The 24,589-nt window shown below is 47.7% G+C and overlaps 1 protein-coding gene across 8 annotated transcripts in view; it reads left to right on the forward strand.

Moving 5' to 3' along the window:
- BCAR3 (BCAR3 adaptor protein, NSP family member) overlaps positions 1-24,589 on the forward strand; it is a 221,575-nt gene that overhangs the window by 190,944 nt on the left and 6,042 nt on the right. For 6 of the 8 annotated variants that reach the window (XM_061411154.1, XM_061411153.1, XM_061411158.1 and 3 more), the window contains 7 exons: positions 901-1,029; positions 3,995-4,440; positions 8,710-8,813; positions 10,189-10,841; positions 15,804-15,919; positions 20,580-20,751; positions 23,312-23,423. In XM_061411154.1, the coding sequence (XP_061267138.1) occupies positions 901-1,029; positions 3,995-4,440; positions 8,710-8,813; positions 10,189-10,841; positions 15,804-15,919; positions 20,580-20,751; positions 23,312-23,423 (1,732 nt within the window). Of the gene's footprint in view, positions 1-900; positions 1,030-3,994; positions 4,441-4,460; positions 7,774-8,709; positions 8,814-10,188; positions 10,842-15,803; positions 15,920-20,579; positions 20,752-23,311; positions 23,424-24,589 lie in introns of those variants that run through there. The other 2 variants (XM_061411152.1, XM_061411159.1) reach the window with 2 other exon arrangements.

Raw genomic sequence — 24,589 nt, forward strand, 5'->3', positions numbered from 1 at the left:
GAGTCCTACAGGCTTTTGAGGCCAACCTGGGGAAATTGAGAAAATACAAGGACATGACCTTTTCCTTCTTGTATGACCTTCAGCCATAGTCCCTGAGCCTGGTTTTGCTAGGAGCCAGGCAGGTGTCCAAGTTCAGTTCATATGTTGTAAGTGGGCGTGGGTTCTAAATTAAACCCCAGTGAGTGCTACCCACCCAGAACTCCTGTCCCGGCCGATGGGCAAAGACCTAGATACAGTGATTCTCAAACTGCCTGAAGGGAAGAGCCAGTTCTTTAAGTTTCAATTTCCAGTCTGTTATAAAAAAAATGAAATATTAGAAAAATGAAATTAAAATTACATACAAAACACAAACTCAAGACTTCTGTTAGTAGATGCAGGAGACATTACCCTGTCCAATTGCTCTGGAGTTGGCCAGTAGCAAAAAATTCAGGTCCTCAAGGCAGCGCTTTGGACAGTATTGTCCCTCCAGGTCCAGGTGGGGACCGTGGCCTTCCCAGCTGTGTGTCAGGACAGTTCAGAAGGAGAACGAGGAAGCTCCCTAGGCAACTTCGATATTCCTCATGCCCCACACATCTCTCTCCCTGGTGCCCCCGACCCTGCTCCCCACGTTTTCAGCTGCTACACGAGCAGACGGTAAAAGGAACAGCTTGGCTAACTCTGCTGTCATAGTCCCTGTGTGCAGGTGAAAATTTTACTGCACACTTGCAGCCAGAGAAATGAAAGGTCACAGCTAATTGTAATCATTATCCAGGCTCCCCTACCTGACCGGGGCTTTGGGCATATACCGCTTTGATAGCAAAGCAGCTGACTGCAAGGCCGTCTTCCCCGGGTGGCTGGCCTGGGCTCGCCAGTCTGAGCAGGGTGGGAAGGTCACTGGTGACTGGGGTCCCTGTGTTGCAGTTCTCCAAGGAGAGGCACGTCATGGACAGGACCCCCGAGAGGCTGAAGAAGGAGCTGGAGGAGGAGCTGCTGCTGAGCAGTGAGGACCTGCGCAGCCACGCCTGGTACCACGGCCGCATCCCCCGACAGGTACCCGCCCGCACACAGGGTCATGTGCCCAGGGCCATTAGGAGCAAGCTCCAGTTCAGCCCAAATGAAATAATATGAAGTGGCTTGCGGTGACTTAACGTAGGCCCATTTCTAAGGAGATCTTGGGAAGAGCTAAGGTCAGGAATTCAAAGTCCATTTGCCTGTGGCCAGTGAGGGGATGAAGGAAAAGCAGGTGTTCTGTGGTCTGTAAACACGGGCCCAGCGGGAGGCAGCCATGCAGGGTGGCACCTCGGGGAGTATGAGGGCGGGCTGTGGTTCAGCTAATTGAACTCTTGGCCAGCTGCCTGCAGCCTCATACCCTGTGGAGCCTGCTTCCTTCTTAAGGCCGTGGTTTAATTTCAGGTGAAAAGAGGGTATCATCAGGGCAGGTAACCCAGAGAAATAGGCCGCCTGTGCCCTAGTGGGGCCGGCAATTATTCATTCTCTACCCTTGCCCTATCCGGGCCCTGGCCCAGAAATAGGGAAGAGGAATTATACCAGCGACCACAGACATGGCCAGACAGACTCATGGCCAGAATATACTTTGTGTGATTGTCCTTTGGGTCATAGCCATGAATAATGTTTTTGTATTTAATAGTATAGAAATTGAAAAATAAGTGCAGAATTGAGGTATAGAATTTTCCTTGAGTTTTTATTGTAACATGATCCAACCAGTCAGTCACTCAGGACCACAGGACAGGAAAGGGGGGTGGGGGAGGGGCATCATATTGTGAATGGGTTTGTTTTGTTTTTAATGTAGCAGATTCTCAGCACCATCAAAGAAATAATTCTTATTTCAACTTTGTTTTTCTTCTTTGAGCTTAAAATTGATGATAGAAAATAGAATTAAAAAAGGAGCAAATTAAACTCTCACCCATAATTCTCCCTTCTGGAGATAACCACTATGAATATTTTGATATAAATCCTGCCAGACTTTTCCAAATCAAGCTTGAGCTCATTTTGCCTATAACTTAGCAGCCCACTTTCTTCCCATAATGATGTAACCTGGGAATTTTCTCCTGCTATGAAATGTTGTTCTCAGCCAACCCCCATTGTCTGCATCCATTGTATGTTTGCTCTGCTCTGTATTGGGCACTCTCCCAACACCCTTTAAGATAACTACTGTGTTCATCACTATCATCATTTCCTCAGGCTCAATTCCAAGAAGTGGAATTTCTGTGTGAAAACATTTTTAAGGCTAAGATGCAATTTTAAGGTAACCATGGTAACATACTATTCTGAGCTAGCTGATCAAATGTTTGCAGGTCCTGGAAAACTTGTCAAAGTTTATAAATCTGATATCTGTCATCACCATCATTCTCCTTATCATAATCATAAAATTTGTTTCCCACTTGCCATGAGGATAAATTTTCAGCTATACATCATCTAGATTGTATATCTAAAGACTGTAACGATAATAATGATCGTTGTAGTTAACTCTGAAGGGCTTCGCTGGTGGCTCAGATGGTAAAGAAGCCACCTGCGATGCAGGAGACCTGAGTTCGATCCCTGCATTGGGAAGATCTCCTGGAGAAGGGAATGGTTACTCACCCCAGCATTCTTAACTAGAGAATCCCATGGACAGAGGAGCCTGGCAGGCTATATCGTCCATGGGATTGCAAAGAGTCAGACACGACTCTGACTAACACATACATAGTTAACACTTTACTCCTTTAAATTTTTATAGCTACTCTGTAGGAGATATTATCCTGGTTTACAGATGATGTAATGGAGTGTAACTTGTACACGTAACTTGTCTCTCAGAAGAGCCAGAATGCAAACCCAGGCAGACTAGCTATGGGAACAACCATTCTATGACACAGTTTAAATTCTCCTTTTGTTACCAACTTCAGTATCCTTATAGCTAATGATTTTTTTAACATCTACTATGTTCCAGTCTCTGTGCTAGTGCTTTGTGTATATTATGTGGCAGTGGTTTAGTTGCTAAGTCGTATCCAACTCTTTGCGAAGCCATGGACTGTAGCCTGCCAGGCTTCTCTGTCTGTGGGGATTCTCCAGGCAAGAATACTGGAGTGGGTAGCCATGCCCTCCTCAAGGGGATCTTCCCAACCCAGGGATCAAACCTAGGTCACCTGAATTGCAGGCAGATTCTTTACCAACTGAGCCACCAGGGATGCCTCGTATATTATGTATGCAAATATATAACCTTCCCAATAACTCTGTGGGATGAGAGACTGGCCACTTTGTTCCAGGCCCACAGAATAATCGTTGTGCCCAGAGCCACCCTCAGAGGTCTAGTTCTACTGTCCCTGGCTTCCACCTGCATGCAGACCCTCCTCCTCCCCACCCACCAGGCCTGGAGAGGGGTTCCTTTGGAGAGGGCTCTGAGGATGACCCATAGATGACAACCAACATCCTCCTCCAGGTGTTGCAGGGAGAGAAAGAATCAGACCCACCAGACACAAATTTAGTTTTATCACTTCACATCCTTCAGGTCTGCATAGATGTCATCTTCTCCTGATACCCTCCTAACCACCATATTTAAAAGGTCAGCCCCCATCCCAATTTACTTTTTCCTTAACTTTACAACATCTGACATGGCATACCTGTTCCTTTTTTGTCCTACTAGAATAGAAGCTCTCCAGTGAAAACAGAAGCTCTGAGCCAGTGGAGGCTCAGCTTCATTCACTATATAAATGCAGTGCCTACAGCAGTACTTGGCACACAGTGTTGCTGTTCAGTCATGTCCGACCCTGCAACCCCATAGACTGCAGCACGCCAAGCTTACCTGTCCTTCACCATCTCCCCGAGCTTGTTCAAACTCATGTCCATTGAGTCGGTGATGCCACACAGTAGGTGATCAACAAATAGTTCATAAGTGAATGAATCTTCTCAGAATTTGACAAAATAAAGAGCCGACCGAGGAAGAGGAGACATTATAGCCTTGTCCGTAGTGCAGCTAAGCTTGCCTTGCCTGTTCCTCACTTGCCGTTCTGTCCCAAAGGTGTCAGAAAACCTCATGCAGCGAGATGGTGACTTCCTGGTTCGTGATTCTCTGTCCAGCCCGGGAGACTTCGTCCTGACCTGCCAGTGGAAGAACCTCCCTCAGCACTTCAAGATCCGCCGGACGGTGGTGCGGCTCAGCGAGGCCTACAGCCGCGTGCAGTACCAGTTTGAGATGGAGAGCTTCGACTCCATCCCTGGCCTGGTACGCTGCTATGTGGGCAACCGGCGGCCCATCTCGCAGCAGAGCGGAGCCATCATCTTCCAGCCCGTCAACAGGACGGTGCCCCTGCGTTGCCTGGAGGAGCGCTACGGAGCCTCCTCCCCAGACCGGGCCCACGAGGGCAGCCTCACTGAGGGGAGGCCGGACGCGGCCAAGAGGCTGAGCCTCACTGTGGGCGGAACCCACGCCCGAGAGCAGGGCTTGCCCAGGGGCAACCTCCTCAGGTGAGTCAGGGCCTCCTCGGGTGGTGTTGGGACCATGGGGGCACTCACCTGGCCAGGGCCCAGCTCTGCTCAGCAGACGAGCTTCCCATAGGAGCAGAGGAACAATGAAAGATGTTAGTGGAACTCCAAGTGGCACTGGAATCGCTGACACAGGGCATTGCACAGTTCCCAGTTGTGCTGTCGCTTCAGTCGTGTCCGGCTCTTTATGACCCCATGGACTGGCCCTTCAGGTTGCTCTGTCCACGGGATTCTCCAGGCAAGAATACTGGAGTGGGTTGCCATGCCCTCCTCCAGGGGATCTTTCCAATCCAGGATCGAGCCTGTGTGTCTTAGGTCTCCTGAGGCAGGTGGGTTCTTTATTACTAGTGCTACTTGGGAAGCTCAGTTGCCAGTTGAGTTGGTGCCAAAAAAAAAAAAAATGGTGCTGTTGCTGAGGAAGGGGAAGGCTGACCAGGAGAGACCTTGTGAAGGAGGTACGGATTCCGGCTGGTCTGAAAGCTAGGGGACATTTGGATAGATGCTGCAGAGGGGAGGGTGTCCCCCTGGAGGGAGGGGGCTCAGACAGAGCCTGAGTTGCAGAGTTAGAAAAGGGCAAGCGTGGCTCAGAGTGTGGAAACTGGAGGAACTGGAACAAAGGGTGTGTCCACGCAGGGGGCTGACAGAGGGAGGTTTAGGGAGCTGACCCCACCAGATCAGGGAGGCTTTCGTGCCAGACTTTGAGGTGCCTCAAAGACTTAACATGGGGAATGGAGTGTCCTAAGAACAAGACGGAATGGTGATGTGCAAGAAGGGTGAGAGGGGAGAGGAGCAGGAAGGCAGCTAGTGAGCTATGAAGGATCAGGCTATGCAGATGGAGCAGCGAGGAAAGTCAGGAGGCTCAGAACCAGGCTTCCTGACACCTCTGCTTGTGGGGAGGTGGAGAGGGGCAGGTCAGATACCAAAGGAGGGACCAGAGTGGGTAGACTTTGGAGGAAAACCAGTTGCTCCATCTGAGGTGCGACTTTGGGCTTGCAAAGGGCCAGTGTCCAGCAACAGCTCTGGAGTTAGGGAGCGAAGTTAGTCCTGAAAGCTTAGATGAGGACTTGGTCCACACAGAAAGGGTGATTGACTAGGGCAGAAGAGATGAGATTCCTAAGACAGAAGATTTTGAGAGCCTGGGGGCTGCAGGCTGACCCTTGGGGGATCTTGGAGAGAAGAGTTCAGAGAACTGAGTGCTGGGCTAGCCCCACCGTCAATTACAAGTGATGTGCCCTAGGTTAATACTGGACTTGTCTCTCAGGCAGTGAGGAGTCCTTGAGCGTGTTATCTAGCTGCCAAGAAAGAAAAGTTGGCAAGATGCTGTGCATTATATTTATTTTAGACTATGGAAGTGATGTTAGAAAAAAAGCAAATTCAAATGATTTTCTTATTCGAGTTCAAAATGGGTCAAAAGCAGAGACAACTTGCAACATCAACAATGTATTTGGCCCAGGAACTTTGAATGACTGTACAATGCAGTGGTGGTTCAAGAAGTTTTGCAAAGGAGATGAGAGCCTTGAAGATGAGGAGCATAGTGGCCGGCCATTCAAAGTTGACGACAATCATCTGAGAGCATCTTTGAAGCTCCTCTTACAACTACATGGGAAGTTGCCAAATAACTCATGCTATGGTGGTTCCGCACTTGAAACAAACTGGAAAGATGAAAAAACTTGATAAGTGGATACCTCATGAACTGACCACAAATTTAAAAAACTGTCGTTTTGAAGTGTCATCTTCTCTTACTCTATGCAACCACAATGAACCATTTCTCAATCTGATTGTGACGCACGACAAAAAGTGGATTATATACAACAGCTGACAACAACCAGTTCAGCGGTTGGACCGAATAGAAACTCCAAAGCATTTCCCAAAGCCAGACTTGCACCAGAAAACGGTCATGGTCACTGTTTGGTGGTCTGCTGCCAGTCTGTTCCGTAACAACTTTCTGAATCCCAGTGAAACCATTACATCTGAGAAGGAAGCTCAGCAAATCAATGAGATGAACCAAAAACTGCAACAGCTGCAGGCGGCATTGGTCATCAAAAGTGAAAGTGAAGTCACTCACTCGTGTCTGACTCTTTGCGACCCCGTGGACTGTAGCCCGCCAGGCTCCTCCATCCATGGGATTCTCCAGGCAAGAACACTGGAGTGGGTTGCCATTTCCTTCTCCAGGGGATCTTCCTAACCCAAGGATTGAACCTGGGTCTCCCGCATTGCAGGCAGACGCTTTAACCACCAGGGAAGCCGCATTGGTCATCAGAAAGGGCCCAATTTTTCTCCACACCACCTGACCATATGTCACACAACCAACACTTCAAAAGTTGAATGAATTGGGCTGCAGAGTTTTGTCTCATCCACCATATTCACCTGACCTCTCACCAACCGACTACTGCTTCTTCAATCATCTCAACAACTTTTCGCAGGGAAAATGCTTCCACATCCAGCAAGAGGCAGAAAATGCTTTCCAAAAGAGTTCATTGAATCTCAAAGCATGGATTTTTATGCTACAGGAATAAACAAACTTATTTCTCCTTGGCAAAGAAACATGTTGATTGTAATGGTTCGTATTTTGATTAATAAAGATGTGTTTGAGCCTAGTTATAAGATTTAAAATTCATAGTCCAAAGTTGCAATTACTTTTGTACCAGCCTAATATTAAAACACTATCTTCTGTTCTTTTGGGAGTTAGGGGTTGGTTGATCAACTAATGAGTAGGGAGTTAATGTGAACAGAGCCAGAGTGACCCGCAGAACCCCTGCTAGGAACAGTGCTGGGAAGGAAGGCCCCTTGGTCTACCCTCAACAACCTGAATTTAAAATACAAAAAAAAATTTTTAAGATAAAAATGAAAGAAAAGCTTAGAAAGTCTCCTTGTTGATAACACAAAGCTAACAGAGCCACTCTTGGGGATTGCCCTTTGAAAGCAGAGCTTGCTAAGCCTTATCACACTTGGCATAGGCTGCAGGTCCAGAAAGACCTAGATGTGGGGGTGGGGTGGACTCAACACGGAAGAGGCTGGAAGCCCTGCCCCTCCGCCCGCCAGTGGCTCCCCACATTCCCTGACGTCAGGCCAGATGGTTGCCCCCACCCCCCAAAAAAGGTGTGCGCTTGGCCAGGTTACATTCCAGGCCAGTGTATGACCACGGAGTCTGACTGCTGGTGGGGATCACTGCTTAAATATCGCTTCACTGAAGCCACTGTCTTTTGGAATTTGCCCTCTGCCCAGCCTTATCTCTGAGGGGTTGCTGGAGTTTGGGGGCTGTTTGGTTTTGTTTTGTTTTTTGTTTTTTTTTTTCCCCTCTGGTTGTCTGCAAAGGTAGGAAAGAACTTTCACAATTTCTGTAACATAAGTTTGGGGGTTGGGGGTGGTGACTAATAAAGTTCATTACCACTCAACTGGTGAAGTGCTTTCTGTTTTAGCTAACGGGAGATTCTGTTCTTTGGTGCTAATTAGAGTAATTCCTGATCTGAACGGGCAGAGTTAGAGCCATGCTGGCGAACTGTGTCACTAGGGTCTGCTGGGCCTGCTTACCCTGCGCTGCTGTGCTCTGTGCTTCCCAATCAGAGAAACTGCCAGTCTGAACTGGCAAGGGGCAGAGCCATGCTGGTGAATCGTGTTGTTAGGGTCTACTTTCCCTGTGATGCTGTGTCCTGTGCCTCCCAGCTTGCTTGATGACCCCACGGCCCTTTCCCTGACTCAGCCCAAGGAGGCTGGCCAGGGGATCCCCCAGTGGGGTCCTTCTGAATGGGTATGACAGCCTCCCTGGGCAATCCTGCAGGTTATTTGGGGGACACTGAACTTTCCACTGGAAACTGCCCCACAGCCTCCTTCCTAACTGTGACACTGAAAGGCTTGGTGGAAAACGCGTGTTAGTTATACAAGTCATTCCTCCTGGGTCTGTAAGTAATTTTAGGCGCTGTTGAAAGTACACATTCCAGCTTATCAGATTTTCCTGAGAGTATCTTGAAGCCTTTACCCTGCTCTGCTTAACAGGATGGAAAGACTCAGAAGCAGCAGCCGGGGATCTAACTGGATGGGTCCTGGGGACACGGCAAGGAGTCCATGGCACAGTCATGTACTAATCACCCCCATCAGTGATTTCCTCCTCCAGCCAACATTCCTTTACTCTTAGGCTATATGGGAGTGCTCTCATTCTGAGCAGTCTGTTTCTTTTTTTAAACTTTCCATGATGTTGCCTAAAGGTTTTACGATTTAATGACATGTTTCTGCCCTATTTGTCTTTTGCTTCAGAAATAAAGAGAAGAGTGGGAGCCAGCCAGCCTGCCTGGATCACATGCAGGACAGAAGAGCCTTGTCCCTCAAAGCCCACCAGTCAGAAAGTTACCTGCCAATTGGTAAGTCTTTGGGAATTTGGGGGGAGGAGGGTGATGGTGTTCCCCTGATTTTCTGCAGGCTGTCTCCCCTGCTCCTTCTGGTCACCTAATTTGGGAAAGACATAAGACTCCACATCTGGAGGCTGAGGGGTTCATAGAACTCTATCCAGATGCAAATCACTGAGCTGGATGCTGTGTGTGTGTGTGTGTGTGTGTGTGTGTGTGTTACTCAGTTGTGTCCGACTCTTTGCAACTCCATGTACTCTGTGTGTGTGTGTGTTAGTCACTCAGTCGTGTCCAATTCTTTGTGAGCCCATGGACCAGATTCCTCTGTCCATGGAATTCTCCAGGCAAGAATACCGGAGTGGGTTGCCATCTCCTTCTCCAGGGTATCTTCCCAGCCCAGGGATCAAACCCAGGTCTCCAGCATTACAGGCAGATTCTTTACCATCTGAGCCACAGGAGAGCCTGGATGCTTGATGTGTGCTAGCTTTTAAGCCTCATAAGAAGCCTTAAAGGTGAGCATGGTTATCCTCTTTTTGGTGAGGAGACTGAGGCATGGATATAATTGACCTGTAGATGCATCTGTCTAGTAAGTGGTGAAGCCAGCCTTTGAACCTAGGTTTCCTGACTCTGAGCCCAACTGCAAACTGGTGGTCATCATGACAAACGTGCCTTCCCCTTAGTCTCCTCCCTGGGGAGAGGGTGAATGGGTCAGTCCAGGGGTTCCTGGTAGAAACCCCGCCTCCTCTCCATTCTGCTGTCACAGCTGGAAGAGTGAGATGGTGTGGGATGTGGGGGAACCAGGTAAGCAATTGTGTTAATAGGCAATGGGATTGTTTTTCATTATTTTTGTAATGGACCTTCCTTGGGGAACCACAGGATGATTTTTCCTGTCACCCCTTCATAAACTGTTTGAAAGTGGGTTTTCTCAGCATCTTTTTCTCCCTTCCCCATGTGTCTCTGTCTCTTCCTTAAAGCTGGCAGGATCCACTCTGGCTTTGAGAGTGACTCAGACCCCTCCCCCTTTTATACTATGTGACTAAAGACATGTTTCTTAGGGTAAGGTTAGATTACTCACCACCCTCCAAGCTCTATGTATTTCCCTGTTTTGACTGTATAACCTTCTGTGACCATAAAATGGCATTGCTGCCCAGCTGTGGGTAGTCACCAGGATTTAGAATTCCCCAAGAAGTGGCGTGGGGCCACCTATGCCCTTGAGATGCTCTTGACTGCTCTAGACCAGACCTGCAGTGGTCATACTGGCTGGTCTTTTGTGGGTAAAAATCAAAGCCCTAGAGTATGAATTGAGGGCCAGAAGCTGTCACTCTAATTTTGTCTGTTTTGTGTTTTCCTCACAGCTGAGCTTTTTCTGACCCTCTGTTATCCTCCACAGGTGGTAAGCTGACTCCTCAGTCCCCAAGTGTGGGCACAAGCCCCTGCCCAAACTCACCAGTGTTCAGGACGGGCAGCGAGCCCACTCTGAGTCCAGCTGTGGTGCGGAGGGTCTCCTCAGACGCTAGGCCAGGGGAGGCACTGAGGGGCTCAGACAGCCAGCTATGGCCCAAGCCGCCCCCCAAGCCCTGCAAGGCACCCCTGCTCAAAGCTCCCCCGTCTCCATCTATCTGGCTCAACTCTGAAGCCAACTACTGCGAACTGAACCCAGCCTTGGCGGCCAGCTATGATGGGGCATCTAGGCTGCCCTTCTGTGCCCAGGACAGCTACGTGGAGTTGCTGACAGCCAAGCAGAATGGGGGGCTGGGCACCCGGAACTCTGACACCAGCTACTTGATCCTTGATGATGATGATAGGACAAGGCCTTGGAAGCCGCCGCCAGCCCCAGGGGACACAGTGGGGGAGGACCAGGACACATTTGTGATGCCCCTCCTAGAGACCACCTCTTCGTTCAAGCCCAATGACTTTGAGTCGAAGCTGCTTCCTCCTGAGAACAAGCCCCTGGAAACTTCGATGCTGAAACGTGCAAAAGAACTGTTCACCAACAGTGACCCCAAGGTCATTGCCCAGCACTTGCTCAGCGTGGACTGCAAGGTAGGTGCCGGAGGAATTTCCAGATGCTTGAAAGGGGGTTCTGTCTGGGCCTCATTCTGCCTTACCTTGTGGCTTGTTTGCTCATAGGACAATGGAGATGATGACCTGGGTGTGGGATTTATTGAAGGGGTGGGAACCCAGGCTGTGACAACCCTTGCCCAGGCAGGAAGCTTGTGAAATTCACCTGGGACAGAAGGATACAGGGCCACCCAGGACCCTGCTCTCCTCCCCCAACCCCTGCCGTGCCCTTCTCCCAGCTCGTGTGGATTTTCAATTCTCCCCCTGCCTGAACTCCATCAGAACTGGTGAAGTTAAGTCCAAAGAAGAGTAGATTGTAGATGAAAATGGAGTTTCTGGAGTAGCAGAGCCTTCGTGGTTTTTATTTCATTATATGCCACATATGTACATTATATATTTATTTTTATTGTTATGAAAATGGTCTTTAGGGTAAAATTTTTAAAGTTACTTGCTCAGTTGAGAAAAAATATAAAACAATTATAAAAGATATCATTTTAGAAAAATTACACAATACAGATTAGGAGAAAAAAAATGAAAACCACACAAAATCCAGTTTCTTGGTGATCACCGTTGTTAACATTTGTTCCGCCAATAGATGTGTAAATAATTGCACGCATATCTATTTGTTTACCACAGAAATGCCACAGGCCTATGCATACCACTTCAAACCTTTTTTGTCTTTCATGGAACAACATAGCATGACTATCTTTCCATGTGACTATATAAACCTCTGTTTACATCATCATTTTTAAAAAAATTATCATTTTTGATGCATTTCTTTTAGATATGGGTGGCTTTTGTTCATAGCTGGCCCCAAGACAACCTCATCCTTCAGAGAGTAATTTCTCGAAAGCAAGCGTTTAAGGCTGGGGTGTGCTCAGCCCACCCCTCAATATAAGGAGACAGATCCCTTCATTTGAGCAACAGATGAGGCCTTAGATTTAAAGCCCTTTTTCATTTGTAGCTCAGTGAAGTCAATTAGCTTCAAAGGTCAGGGCTTATTGAGGAACTGGTTTTCCTAAATAAATTTCCTGGGTCATGAATCATGGCAGGAAATCTAATCTCCAAGCATTCCCCAGGGAGTTCCTCGGTTGATGGAGGCTCACAGGGCGCATGGGACCTCCCAGAGCTGTCTTGAGGAATATTAAGCAGGCGCTGGCTGTTTCGGGGCAAACAGCCGAGGGGCTGCCAGGAATGGGGCTGTGTTGGAGGAACAAGGACTGTCTGTGTGGTTCACTGGGTGTCCTTGGGCAGGGCCCCAAGTGGTCAGATAATTTTCCTTGTTAAGACCTTACCTCATTCAGAGGGAGCTAAACCTGTTTGGACAGGAAGAGGATTTAGTCTCCTGTTCTAGTTGGTATGAATAGGCCCTGGGTCTGAGACAGCAGAACCACACCAGCAGGCCAGGAGCCTGGTGTGAACCTGTTTGAGTTCTCGGTGGAGGAAGCTCCTTGTGGGAACATGGCTCTGGGTTTACAGAACAGCCTAATTTCTGGGAGGAAATGAATGCTTCCCCGCTGTGTTCTCAGGCAGGACTTGGTAGTAGTCTAGGAGAAGGTGAGAGGCCCGACTGCTCTTCACAGGAGTCTGGAACCTTCCCACTGCCTTGGCAGTCTGTTCTCAGCTGAAGGAATGTGTAGCCTCCTCTTTGTTCTGTTTCTCTGTCTGCATTCTGTCCTCCTGGTGGGGGTCCCACTCCCCCCGTATGCCTTTAGGCACCCCTGGAAGAGGCGCTGGGTGGAGCCCCCAGGCAGTGAGGCAGAGACCTGAGCGGGAGCCCCCTGACGATGAGCCCATCCCTAGTCCCCAGGGCGGGGCTGTTTCGTCTTCCTTCCGCCCTCATTTCCTTATCCTCTTCCTGAACTACTGACTGCGGGGCTTTGCCAACAGAGCAGGAACAGCAAGCGTCTCTAAGAAGTAAAACAAAGGCTGTTGTCACCTAACTGACTCTAACTGCAACCAGACCAGCCCACCCGGAAGCCTAGAGCTGGCCTGGGCAGCATCCAGGGCCCAAATGCTGGTTCCCACCTGTGCCCAGAGCCCAGCCTGTGGGGGCTGTGGGTGGTCCTGAATGCCTGGAGGCAGCAGGGCAAGCCCCTTCGAAGGCTGGGGCTGGGTGGGCGTCCGCTGAGCCGCTCCCACCCTGTGAATGGGTAACGCTCTGCTTTACCCACTTGTCTCTGCAGAAGCTAGAAGGAGACGGGCCCAGTGGCCAAGGGCCTGGCCTCTGGGGGTGAACTACCTGAGTCTAACCTCCCCCCAGACCCCTCGCCCGCCGCCTCTGAGTTTCTAAAGGGAGAAGAGCACCACAACCCAGGTGCTTGTGAAGACTAAAGCCCTCATACAGTGCCTGCCCCAGACAGGCTAAGTGACGGTTCCCTAGTGTTATGTATTGAGCCTTGATTGAACACCAACTGTGGGCCAGGTCAGGTCAGGCCAGGTCATGGTGGGAGAGGCAGGAGCGACAGTGACATAGAATTCGGACCACGGTCCAGGTGGGAAATGCTCTGCAGGGCCTCCAAGGTAGGGTCTCAAACATAGTGGAGGGAGGGGTCAGGGTGGGGATTTCTGAGACAAGCTTTGAAGGCTGAATAGGAGTTGGTGATGCAGAACACAAAAGCATCTTCCAGGTGGCAGGCAGCGCACACTTGCAGAGACTGAGAGGCCAGGAACCATGGGAGATTTTATGTTTATGAAGGATTCACTCTGGAAGGGTAGTGAGGGAAATGGGGTCTGTAGGGGGAGGGCCTGGCAAATCTGTCTGTCTTTGTTTTTAAATCTCTACTTCTGGGCTCCTTCCAGGTTGCTTCCTTCAGGGCACTCTGCAGTTCAGTGAGGGAGACAGGCCCATAAGTGCAGAGTGCCCATCAGAGTCCTCTACGGAGGGCAACCGAGACGGCGACCTCATTTCTCGGTAGATGGTTCCTGGCAGCTGGGAAGAAGGCCAGCCAGGCCCCTGTCGGGGCTCCACTGGGTCACCACAGCCATTCCCCAGGCAGTCGGATGAAGAGCGGACAAAACTAAGAGACCCTGCAGAGCCAGGATGGCTAAGATCAGGAGAGCAGAAGGCAGCCGGGTCTCATGAGGACGGGTGTCATTCTGCCCCGCCGGGTCCAGCTCAGAGTGAATCCTCTAGAAGTGCTCATCCTTCCTCTCCCTCTCTGAGCATCATGGCCCCAGGCTTTCCCAGGAGCCCTAATCCAGGCTGCTCTGTGACCTCAGGACCCCTTGTCCCAGAGCTCAGCCTTGGGGCAACCAGGTGTTGGCTTTTCCTGATAATACGTCAGGAAAGTGACCAGGGGACTGCATGTTTACACTGAAGGAAAACAGGCAAGAGGGGAATACAGCTTCCAGAATAAAAGCGAATCAACAACAAGCCTGTGACTATTACAGAGTGTGTGTGGACTGAATGTGTTAGGTTTGGAGCCTCTGACAGGGCAGATGTCTAAACAAGCAAAGAGTGTGTGACTGCAGGTGACCAGGGTGTCCATCTCGGCTGCCTTGTCATGGTCAAGGCGTAAATCTCTTTCCAGAGATCAGGCCAGAATTCTTCCCCCTTCCACATGGCCAGTGATTCATAACTTGGCTTTGTAAATAGTTCGGGTTTTAGGGTCATTTGATCCTTGGCAAAGTCCTTGAGGAAGGTAAACTCAGCAGTTGTTTTAGAGAAGGGGAAACTGAGGCCGAGAGCAGATGAATCCTGCATCTTATTCTGGAGTCTGCATTGGACAGCTCATCCCCAGGACTGATGGTGGTGCCTTTGCTCAACTACAGAAGTTAAAGGTCAAGGTTAATATCAGCTAAACTGCCAGATGTTTTTGGTGGACTGTTATGAAGACACCTGGACTGTTCATATGCTCAGGATAATTATCGTGGAGGACAACTCCACAGGAACGAGGAAAGGAATTGTCCTGTGTCTGCCACATGTCCAGGGATGGTTTGACCCATTATATCTGCTAGTTGGACCTCCCCTGGTGTTTTAGCAGTCAAGAATCTGCCTGCAATGCAGAAGCCACAGGAGATGTGGGTTCAATGGGAAAATCCCCTGGAGGAGGGCATGGCAACCCACTCCAGGATTCTTTCCTGGAGAATCCTATGGACAGCCTGGCAGGCTCCAGTCCATAGGGTTGCAGTCGGACACAATTGAAGCGACTTAGCACACACACACATCTGCTCATTGCACTGTTAGTATCAACATATCAGTGCTCTGTGAGTGTCACCAGCCCCGTTTTAGAGATGCCCTGACTCAGCTGTAGCATTTGGAAGTAATGTAATAACTATAAGTGGTTAACTAATACCTGATTCCAATAAGCTGTGATCACACACTGGAACTGAGATGGGGAGTGCTGACTGGGACAAACAAACCAGATTTTCTTTAAGGAAGACCTCTCAGGGGGAGAAGTGGGTGTGTTTGAGACCTCAGGTTTCACATAGCCGTACATGTTTCTAATAGTTTCCAGATGTACAGTGCGTTTACTGAGCCCAGGAGAGGCGTAATTACGGGTAATAGGAGCCAGCCCTGCCGTTAAGCGAGAACATAAACGGCAGAGCCTGCAGCAGAGTGGCACTTGGACGCAGCTCCACTTTTCCACTGCCGGGGATCAGTCTGCTCCGTGCGCACATAGCCCTGCTGTTGGCGGCAAATCTAGCAGCAGGATCCAGCCATGTTAGACACAAGCTCGAAGAACCACACTGTTCTCTGGCTGGGCAGAAACACCAAATTTGCAGACCAATCTAGGTATTTTCCTGCCAGGTTTTACATTCCAGTATATGTATTAAAAGCCTCCAAATAGTGTATTAAGACTGTATTTTCAGATGCTGCTGCTCAGAAAGAAGTGCCACAAGTCAAGTGCATCCACAGTGTCCCAGTTTAGTGTATTTCTTTCCATGTTCGCAGCAAGCCCACTTCCTGGTCCAGTTCATTTCAACCTGTGTTCTTGACAGGTCGCGAGGATACTTGAAGTCTCGGAAGAGATGAGGAAGAACATGGGCGTGAACTCAGGGCTGGAGCTCATCACCTTGCCTTATGGTCACCAACTGCGCCTGGACATCATTGAAAGGTGAGTAGTGCTGCTCTGTACTACGGTCCTTTCAACTCCACAGGCTGTCAGAGCTACAGTTTTCAGAGCTGGGAGACGCCAGGTACCCTCTGGCCCAGGGCCACCTCACTCGAGGAAGTGTGGCCCCTGAAGGCCTTTCCCAGAAGCCGTGACCAGAGAATTCCTGGAGAAGCTCAGGTGGCCAAGAGGAAGTCAGGGAACAGATAGCACGTTCGCAACTCTGCTCCATGGGCAGATGGAGAAGCCGGCAGAGGCTCAGCCCTAGAGCACAGGTCACCACCACCCCTGCTGGCCTGGGGTGGGGGCAGTGCTGCAGCAGATGGAGCGGGGGTGCCATGCCACTTCCCTCCAGCCTGAGCTGCAGCCCCTCTGTCTGCTTTAGGAATCAAGTGGGGGTTTGTGGGGGAAGTTGGGAAGAACAGGGTCTGAACGGTGTTTTCTTTGAAGTGTGGACAAATGGGGGATCAGAGGGCAAGAGATGAGGTGCTCAGGCCCGACCTCTAAAGCATCACTGCCCTCTTCTCGTGGAAAGCCAGGGCCCTGGCTGGCCATTAAAACCCACTCACATCAGATATTTAGAAACTAGAAAGGTAGAAGTAGCAAGGCACGTTTTTAAGCAGCACTAGACTAGAATCTCACGTTACCATAGAAGTTGGCCTTTTTGATACACATGAAAAGATAGTTGTTTTGGGTAAGACTGCTTTGTTATCTGAAGTTTTCTGTTTTTCCAACCAGCTTCCTGGTTGCCACAGCACTCGTGTGGTCTTTAGTGGGCAGCCAGGGCCCTGGCTTCTCCTGAGGAGAGGCGAGTGATGCTTCAGAAGCCAGAGCCCTAGCACCATCATCCCCTGCCCATGGTTTTCTGTGATGTTCTGGGTCACAGCGCTGTCCAGTACAACACTGATGGCAGAAATCTCCTGACAGCATCCACTGGCCGCTGGTGACCCCTGAGCACCTGAAATGTGGCAACTGAAGGATGAAATTTATTTTTACTCTTCAGCATTTTAAGTATAAATATAGCCACATGTGGTCTGTGGACAGTGCAGTCCTAGACTACCACTAGCCCCTAGAAAGTAAACACTATATTTCAAATGGCCTGGGAGAGTTGGTAGCAGCTGCTTTCAAGGTTACCCAACTATGAAGCAAATAAAATGGCTCCAGTGCCTCTGTTGCTGTGGTTTCACCGCCACAGGTGCCTCCCGTAGGAAACACCCAGCACCGAATGGAAGACTTCTGGGAGGCAGGAGGGCAGGACGCGAGCCTGCTGCCTTTGTTCAGGCATGCCTGTCAGCTTATTGTTCAGTGTCTTTGGGCAATGGTAGGTCTGACTTCTGAATTCCCCTACTTTCCCTGCTCACTCTTCTAGATGCCAGCCCTGCTCTCCAAGGCATCCTCTCCCTCCCCATGCCCCAGGGCCTGGCTTCTCATTTCCACTCGCCTGCCGTCCCTCCTGGTCTGGGCCCGTGGTCATTATTTCAGCAGAGACCAGCTGTGCTGCCGTGCATCCCTGTTTCTCCTGTGATACTTTTCAGACTGAAAGCTCCCCAGCTGCAGGCCTTGTTTATTTATTTATGGCGGAGCTGGGTCTTCGATGCCGTGCAGGCTTTCTCTAGTTGTGGCGAGCGGAGGCTGTTCTTCATTGCAGTGTGCGGGCTTCTCAATGCAGTGGCTTCTCTTGTTGCAGAGCACGGGCTCTAGAGCACAGGCTCAATAGCTGTGGCCCATGGGCTTTGTTGCTCTGGAACGTGTGGGATCCTCCCAGACCAGGGATCAAACTCATGATCCCTGCATTGGCAGGTGGATTCTTTACCACTGAGCCACCAGGGAAGCCCTGCAGGCCTTATTTTATCAGTTTCATGAGCTGTGTTGGGCATGCTTTATGGGTGCCCAGGCTGAGGTCAGCAGGCTTGTGGCTTCTCTCTGGGCTATTTTCTGACTTCCACTCTTGTCTACATCCATTTCCTCTTCCTCCTGATTGCCGCCTGCCTGGGGTCTGGCTCCTTGCTTTGTTCACCATCCAGAGCTGACCTGTAGGATCTACCTGCTAGGGCCTGGGGAGTGGTTCTCTCCATTACAATGTGTCTACTAAATTAAGGTTACAGCAGTCCTGCAGGATCAGGTGACAGCCTTGTGTTTGAGAGTCTAATGTAAACCACCCTCCATTTTAAACTTCAGTTCAGTCACCACCCATTCCAAGGCTAGTGAGTGGGATGTCCTTCTGAAATGTTTTGTGCCTCCTACCCACCTCAGGAGCTTCTGCTACACAATTGCCTTGCTGAGCTGTTTTTCCCAAGGCGGTGTGTGCAGGAGGTTTGAGGCAAATGTTGTTCGAATGAATGGATATAATTACCCAATTAACTGTTGATATAAAGCCAGTTCTTAAATAGAGAACCTGTCTTTTATTAAGGGCCTTAAAACATAGGAAAAAACATTGACTAAAGAATCAATTACGGCAACATAGGAAGTTAGTTTACTATTAAACAGCTAAAATGTTCATCTCAACCTTAACACTTTGCAAATGGGTAACAAAACTCTTCAATAAGTTTAACATAATAAAAATATACTTTAAGTCTATTTTTTTTTTTTTCAACAAAGCTAAATCTTTATTAGGATCATTTGAGAATCTGGCTTCAGCGTGGTTTAAACATTAACACATGACATGCACATTACAGACTTGAAGAGGTATTGGTCATACCTTGTCCTGACAGTAACATTTCAGACCCCTTTTATAGTCTGAAATTTCATTTTCTCTCCTCATCTTCTTTGACCTCTCTATACAGATGCTCCCTCTGGGCTTCTGTTTCACCACAAACTCCTCATGTAACCTCTCCCTGCCTAGCCCCTCCTCAATCTCCTTTGCTTGCCGCTACCATCTTCCTTCTGCATGTTTTTTATTTTATTTTTTTTTAATAACATAAACCTTTATTACATTCTTAGTGGATGTGATAATAAAATAATAACATATTTCACATAGTACTTCAGAGTTACAGTTATTTGATTTTTTTTTCTAATTTTATTTTATTTTTAAACTTTACATAATTGTATTAGTTTTGCCAAATATCAAAATGAATCCGCCACAGGTATACATGTGTTTAAGTCTATTTTAAAGATCCATTAATTAAGAAAGACAGGAAATTAGCAAAAGAAGATAAAGGGAAGAGATATAGGCAAAAGGGACCAACATACAGAGGGAGAAATGCGCACACAGATACCAGGGTAGTAACAACTGCTATTTGCTAGGTACTGCTGAGCCAGGCACTTTAATTATCTTTACGCACACACACAGTCTTTCTCACAACAGCCCTTGTTCCCATTTTAGAGTGGAGCAGTGGAGCCTAAGGTCACGCTTTGAGCAACCACCTTGCACACCCACATGTGCAAATGCTCAGAGACAGCAGAGCCTGTTACTGATTTAAAAATCATTGGAGAAACTGGTAGTGCTAGCCACTAGATGAATCACTCCTCTCTTTGCTTTAGAAGAGTGAGGAGGAGGCCAGCACAGGAAGCATGGAATATCATCCTTAGCTGTGAACTTCTAGGAAAAGGTGGCCCCAGAGTTTCAGAGGCAAGTCATATCGTAGCGACCATAGCTGTGAATTAGTGCTTCACCTTCAGCACTCGTACCAGTGCCTGGAGAGAAATTTACCCAAGGCCACTCTGGTGGCTCAGCTGGTAAAGAATCTGCCTGCAATGCAGAAGACCTGAGTTTGATCCCTGGGTTGGGAAGATTCCCTGGAGAAGGGAACAGCTACCCACTCCAGTATTCTGGCCTGGAGAATTCCATGGACTGTATAGTCCATAGGTTCGCAAAGAGTCAGACATGACTGAGCAACTTTCACTTTCACTCTGGCCCAAGGTAGGGAATGCTCATTCCTGGGCCACAGAGGGAGGGAGAGGCAGGTTTACAGACTGCTGCCACCAGGGAGGAGACCTCTCTGTGACCCCATTCATATCCATCCCATTGTCTGTACAGAAAAGACCACTCTGCTTCCTCTTCTGGGTCTGCGCAGTTGACCCGTGGCATTCAGGATGAGAAAAGGGAGGATTGTTGGTAGATACAAGATTTCTTTCTATGAGGGTCTGACCTTACAGAGAAATCCTGCCAGCTCACTATTGAGTCTTTGTCCACATTCCCACTCACTTTCTGGCCCCTTGACCCAAGCCACTTTATTCTTAGCTCATCCCTTGTTCTCACATCCATGTTGTCTTCCTGGATCTAGCATATTATCTCATCTTTCTGTCCCTTCCATTCCCCAGTCCAGGGGGCTTAGGGACTTCCCAAAGGATTCCTCAGTGTGTTGGGGACCTGGCATCTCTGTGGACCTGTCATGGTGAGAGGGACAAGGAGCCACGTGCACTTCTGAGCAGCTTCAGCACAGGAAGGCCCCTTCATGCCCCTTGCTCCAGGGCTGAACATGCCATGTCCTGGGGTTTCTGTCCTTTTTGATTCTCCACAGGACGCCCACTGAGGCCCTTCTGCAGTCACTCTGATGGGGGTGGTCTGTCTTTGCAATCAGCAACCAAACTGTGTGAGCTGCCAGTGTGTCTCAGGAAGACAGTGGCAAATGGTGCACAGCCAGTCCTTTCCTTGGCCAGTTTGGTTTCATTTCCTCCTGGTCCTATTAGCCCTGGGCCTGATCGCTCATCTCCTTCCTTTCAGACACAACACGATGGCCATCGGCATCGCAGTGGACATTCTGGGCTGCACGGGCAGTCTGGAGGACAGAGCAGCCACCCTCAATAAGATCATCCAGGTGGCAGTGGAGCTGAAAGACTCCATGGGGGACCTCTATTCTTTCTCAGCCATCATGAAGGCCTTGGAAATGCCACAGGTAAATTTCAACTTGCTTTATGCAGCCCTGTGGGCCTGTGTGTACTTAATGCTCTGCAAAGTGGTCTTCAAGTCCATGCCTGGCAAACCACAGGTGACTTTGGTCAATGCAAAAGGTAAATCGTGTCTTAGTGAAAGCTGCTTTGATTAGGGGGCAAACAAGAGCAGCGTTGCAAGTTTCTGGCTCTGTTTTTAAAGACAGCAGATAATCGCTGACTGCCTACACTTTCTCTGTGATGTACAATAAGAGTCATCCTCAAGAACAACAGATGTTCCTGAAGAACCGGTTAGGGTGATTAAGTCTGGCTCAAGTGTGTTGTGTAAGAAAGACTGCTTCCATCTGGGTCACTGGGCAGGCGGGCTGTTTGGGGTTATGACTGGGAAACCAAGACATTTGGGGAGCTGATCTCTGAGGATCCCTAGAGTGGTTTATCTCAAAGTATGTTCCTCAGGTCACCTAAAACAGACTCCTGTTAAAAGACTCAGCTTCCTGACTCATTTGCCATACAACCCCCTAAAGCAGAGTTTCTTAAATCAGGCACTTTGAATTTATCTGCTTTGACAGTCTGTTTTTAGAATGAGGTTTGAAACTGAAAATTTGTTTTTGAAGCCAAGTGGACCTCATAGAGGTAGATGCTCAGTGACTTTGAGTATGAGATCACAGTCCCACAAACCCAGTCTGCAAGAGTAATACCAAAGCCACCGCTCATTTAGCTTGGCTATTTTGCAACCAGCCACAGATTCTCTGAAATCCTGCATGTTAAGAACATAATTTCCTTATATGAAACCAAGGTCACCTTTCAAACAAGAAGCTGAAATGCTTCATGCTTTCACCAGGAAATTTTGAGAAGGGTCAATTCCAATTATAATATTCTAAGAACTTTCAAATTTCTTTAGATGCACTGAAATTATTTGGGTCAATATTTGAAATAAGCAAGTTCAGCTGTATTTTCATGATATACTGACTTCTACTATACTAACAGGAGTTATCATTTTTCATTTGGCTGTTTCTAATTTACATTATGTTTATTTCCTCTTATCCAAAACTGCCTATAATTCTGAGAACTAATAGGTTAGCTATTCGTATAGCTTCCCAGCCCAGAGCTTCCTCTGAGAGTAGTGAAGGGGAATTTGTGACATTAATATGGTTGCTGTCCATGACATCAAACTCAGCAATTAGGGACTTATCCCAAAGCACATAAACATGCCTTTATAGGTGGTCCCCCCATCCCACGGCAGCATCATATTCTTCCTATCTGCAACACTTCAGCAGTGAGGGGTCAGAGTCCTCCAGAGTGCTCAGGGCTCTGTTTGGGGTAGGGAGTGGCAGACCTAGGAAAAACCAGAGACGAGAGTCATGTCATTTCTGTGTATCATCTAAACCTGACCCTGGACTACAGCCATTTGTGCTGCCTTCTGTTCTCAGTTTCTGGTATCAAGAGAGCGCATCCAGGAGATGGGCCAAGACAAGGGCTCCTTTCAGAAGGTGGATGCTTCAGGGCAGGGAAGAAGAAGGGGGCATGAGAAGAAATGGTGGCATCATGGGTGGCTAGAGGAAGATAAGCCACATCCTCCCCTTCCCAGCAGACCTGCTGGTGGTGATCCTTTCTCACCCTCCTCTTGGAATACACAGGGAGTTTGAGGCCAAGGAAATGAATCTCTGCCATTTAGCTGTGAAACTTGACTAAGTTATCTAATCTCTTGTCTTCTGATCTGTAAAATGAAGTCAAAATACTGCCTCATAGAGCACTGTGAGGATTAAATGAAATTCCTCAAATACCTGACAGAATTGGCTCTCATTCCCTAAATATTAGTTCCCTTCCCCCCCTTCCTTGTTTCATGTAGAAGATATCAGACACAGGCTTGCTGGTTTTAGGGTGTGAATGGGGGACTATTAGGATAGTCAGAGTCAGTGGCATATGTTGGTCTGGACTAAACGATTCCAAAGAAATGAGCAGTGGCATCACATGGCCTAGGCAATTTTCCATGTTTCAGACTTTACTACTTAAAAGTAACATTAAAATGCTTAAAATCACAATTCTACATCCTTACATCAGTATAAACTCTGGAGGACAGTTGGCAATGCCTATCAAGATTTTATTTCTTGACCCAGTAGTTCTACTTCTGGAAATTTATCCTCCAGATATTCTCTTGTGCACATCTGCAAAATCTTTGAGATAATTCTATAACAGGAAAATATGTTTAAAGCTCTTATGTATAGGAAATTAGCTAAACTATGGTTTATGCATAAATGGACCACTTGAGATAAAACAAGACTGTTGTATGCTGTTCTATATGTACTTATGTGAAATAACTTCCAAACAAGGAACAGGAAAATATGTGTATAGTATGATATGCATTTATTTTAAAAAGTGTGTGTCTCTAATGGGTCATGAGAGCAACATGGAGCAGGGAGTGGGTAGGGATTAGCTTTTCTCTATACTCTTTCAACTGCTTTGAGTTTTTATCATGTCCATCTGTCATTCATTTCAAAACTTAAGCACCAAGGTAATTTTTAAAAGAGCCTTTTTCCAAAGCTATAACAGTTTTCTTTCTTCCAGATCACACGGTTAGAAAAAACGTGGACTGCCCTGCGGCACCAGTACACACAAACCGCCATCCTCTATGAGAAACAGCTGAAGCCTTTCAGCAAAGTCCTGCATGAAGGCAGAGGTGAGCACTGGGTCAGGGCAGGCGGCCTGCGGGCTGCTTGGCAGTGTCATTATCTGTTCTGGTTTGAGCAAAGCTTTTAGCAGGGCGTGTTATAAAGGCTCCAAGTTATCTGCAGGATTGTCAATGAGTCAGTCAGGATTGTCAGTCAAGCCTGTATCAGATGACAAGAGTTGCTTGTAGGTATTCGGTTGCTAAAACAAGACATAGGGTACCAGTCACCTCGGTTTGAGCTTAACTTTGTAAACAGAGGTACAATTTACATATTAGCTTCAGGTGTACAACATAATGGTTCAATATTTGATTGTTGCAAAATGATCACAATAAGACCGGTTAATATCTATCACCATACATGGGTGCAAAAATTTTTTTTTCTTCTGATGAGAACTTTCAAGATTCACTTTGCTAGCTACTTTCAAATATGCAGTACAGTATTCACTATAGTCACCACGCTGTATAGCATATCTCCAGGAGTTACTTTATAACTGGAAATCTGTACCTTCTGATCCCTTCAACCATTTCACTTCTCCCCTTGTCTCAGGTGACCACCAATCTGTCCTCTATATCCATGAGCTCAAGGGGTGTTTCTGTTTTTCTTAGACTCTACATGTAAGTGAGTTCACATGCTATTTATCTTTTTCTGTCTGACATATTTCACTTAGCATAATACCCTCAAGTTTGTGTTGTCACAAATGGCAGGATTTCTTTTTAATGGCTGAATAATATTCCATTGTATGTATACACACATATGCATCTTTTAAAATTTAAGTTATAGTTGATTTATGATGTGTAAATCTAGTGTACAGCAAAATTATTCAGTTATATATTTAATATTTTTCATCGTAGATTATTGCAAGATATTGATTATAGTTCCCTATGCTATACAAAAGGACCTTGTTGTGTAAATAAGTTCATTTGTATCATTTTTTAGATTCCATACATAAGTGATATCGTGAGATATCTATCTGTCTGACTCACTTCACTCAGCATGATAATTAATCTCTAGGTCCATCCATGTGTTGCTGCAAATGGCATTGTCATTTTTTTCTGGCTGAGTAGTATTCCATTGTGTACATACATATACCACATCTTTCTTTATCCACTCATCTGTTGAGTGACATTTAGGTTGCTTCCATATCTTGGCTATTGTAAATAGTGCTGCTATGAAC

This window comes from Bos javanicus, chromosome 3, assembly GCF_032452875.1.
Source record: "Bos javanicus breed banteng chromosome 3, ARS-OSU_banteng_1.0, whole genome shotgun sequence".
In the NCBI taxonomy this organism is placed as follows: domain Eukaryota; kingdom Metazoa; phylum Chordata; class Mammalia; order Artiodactyla; family Bovidae; genus Bos; species Bos javanicus.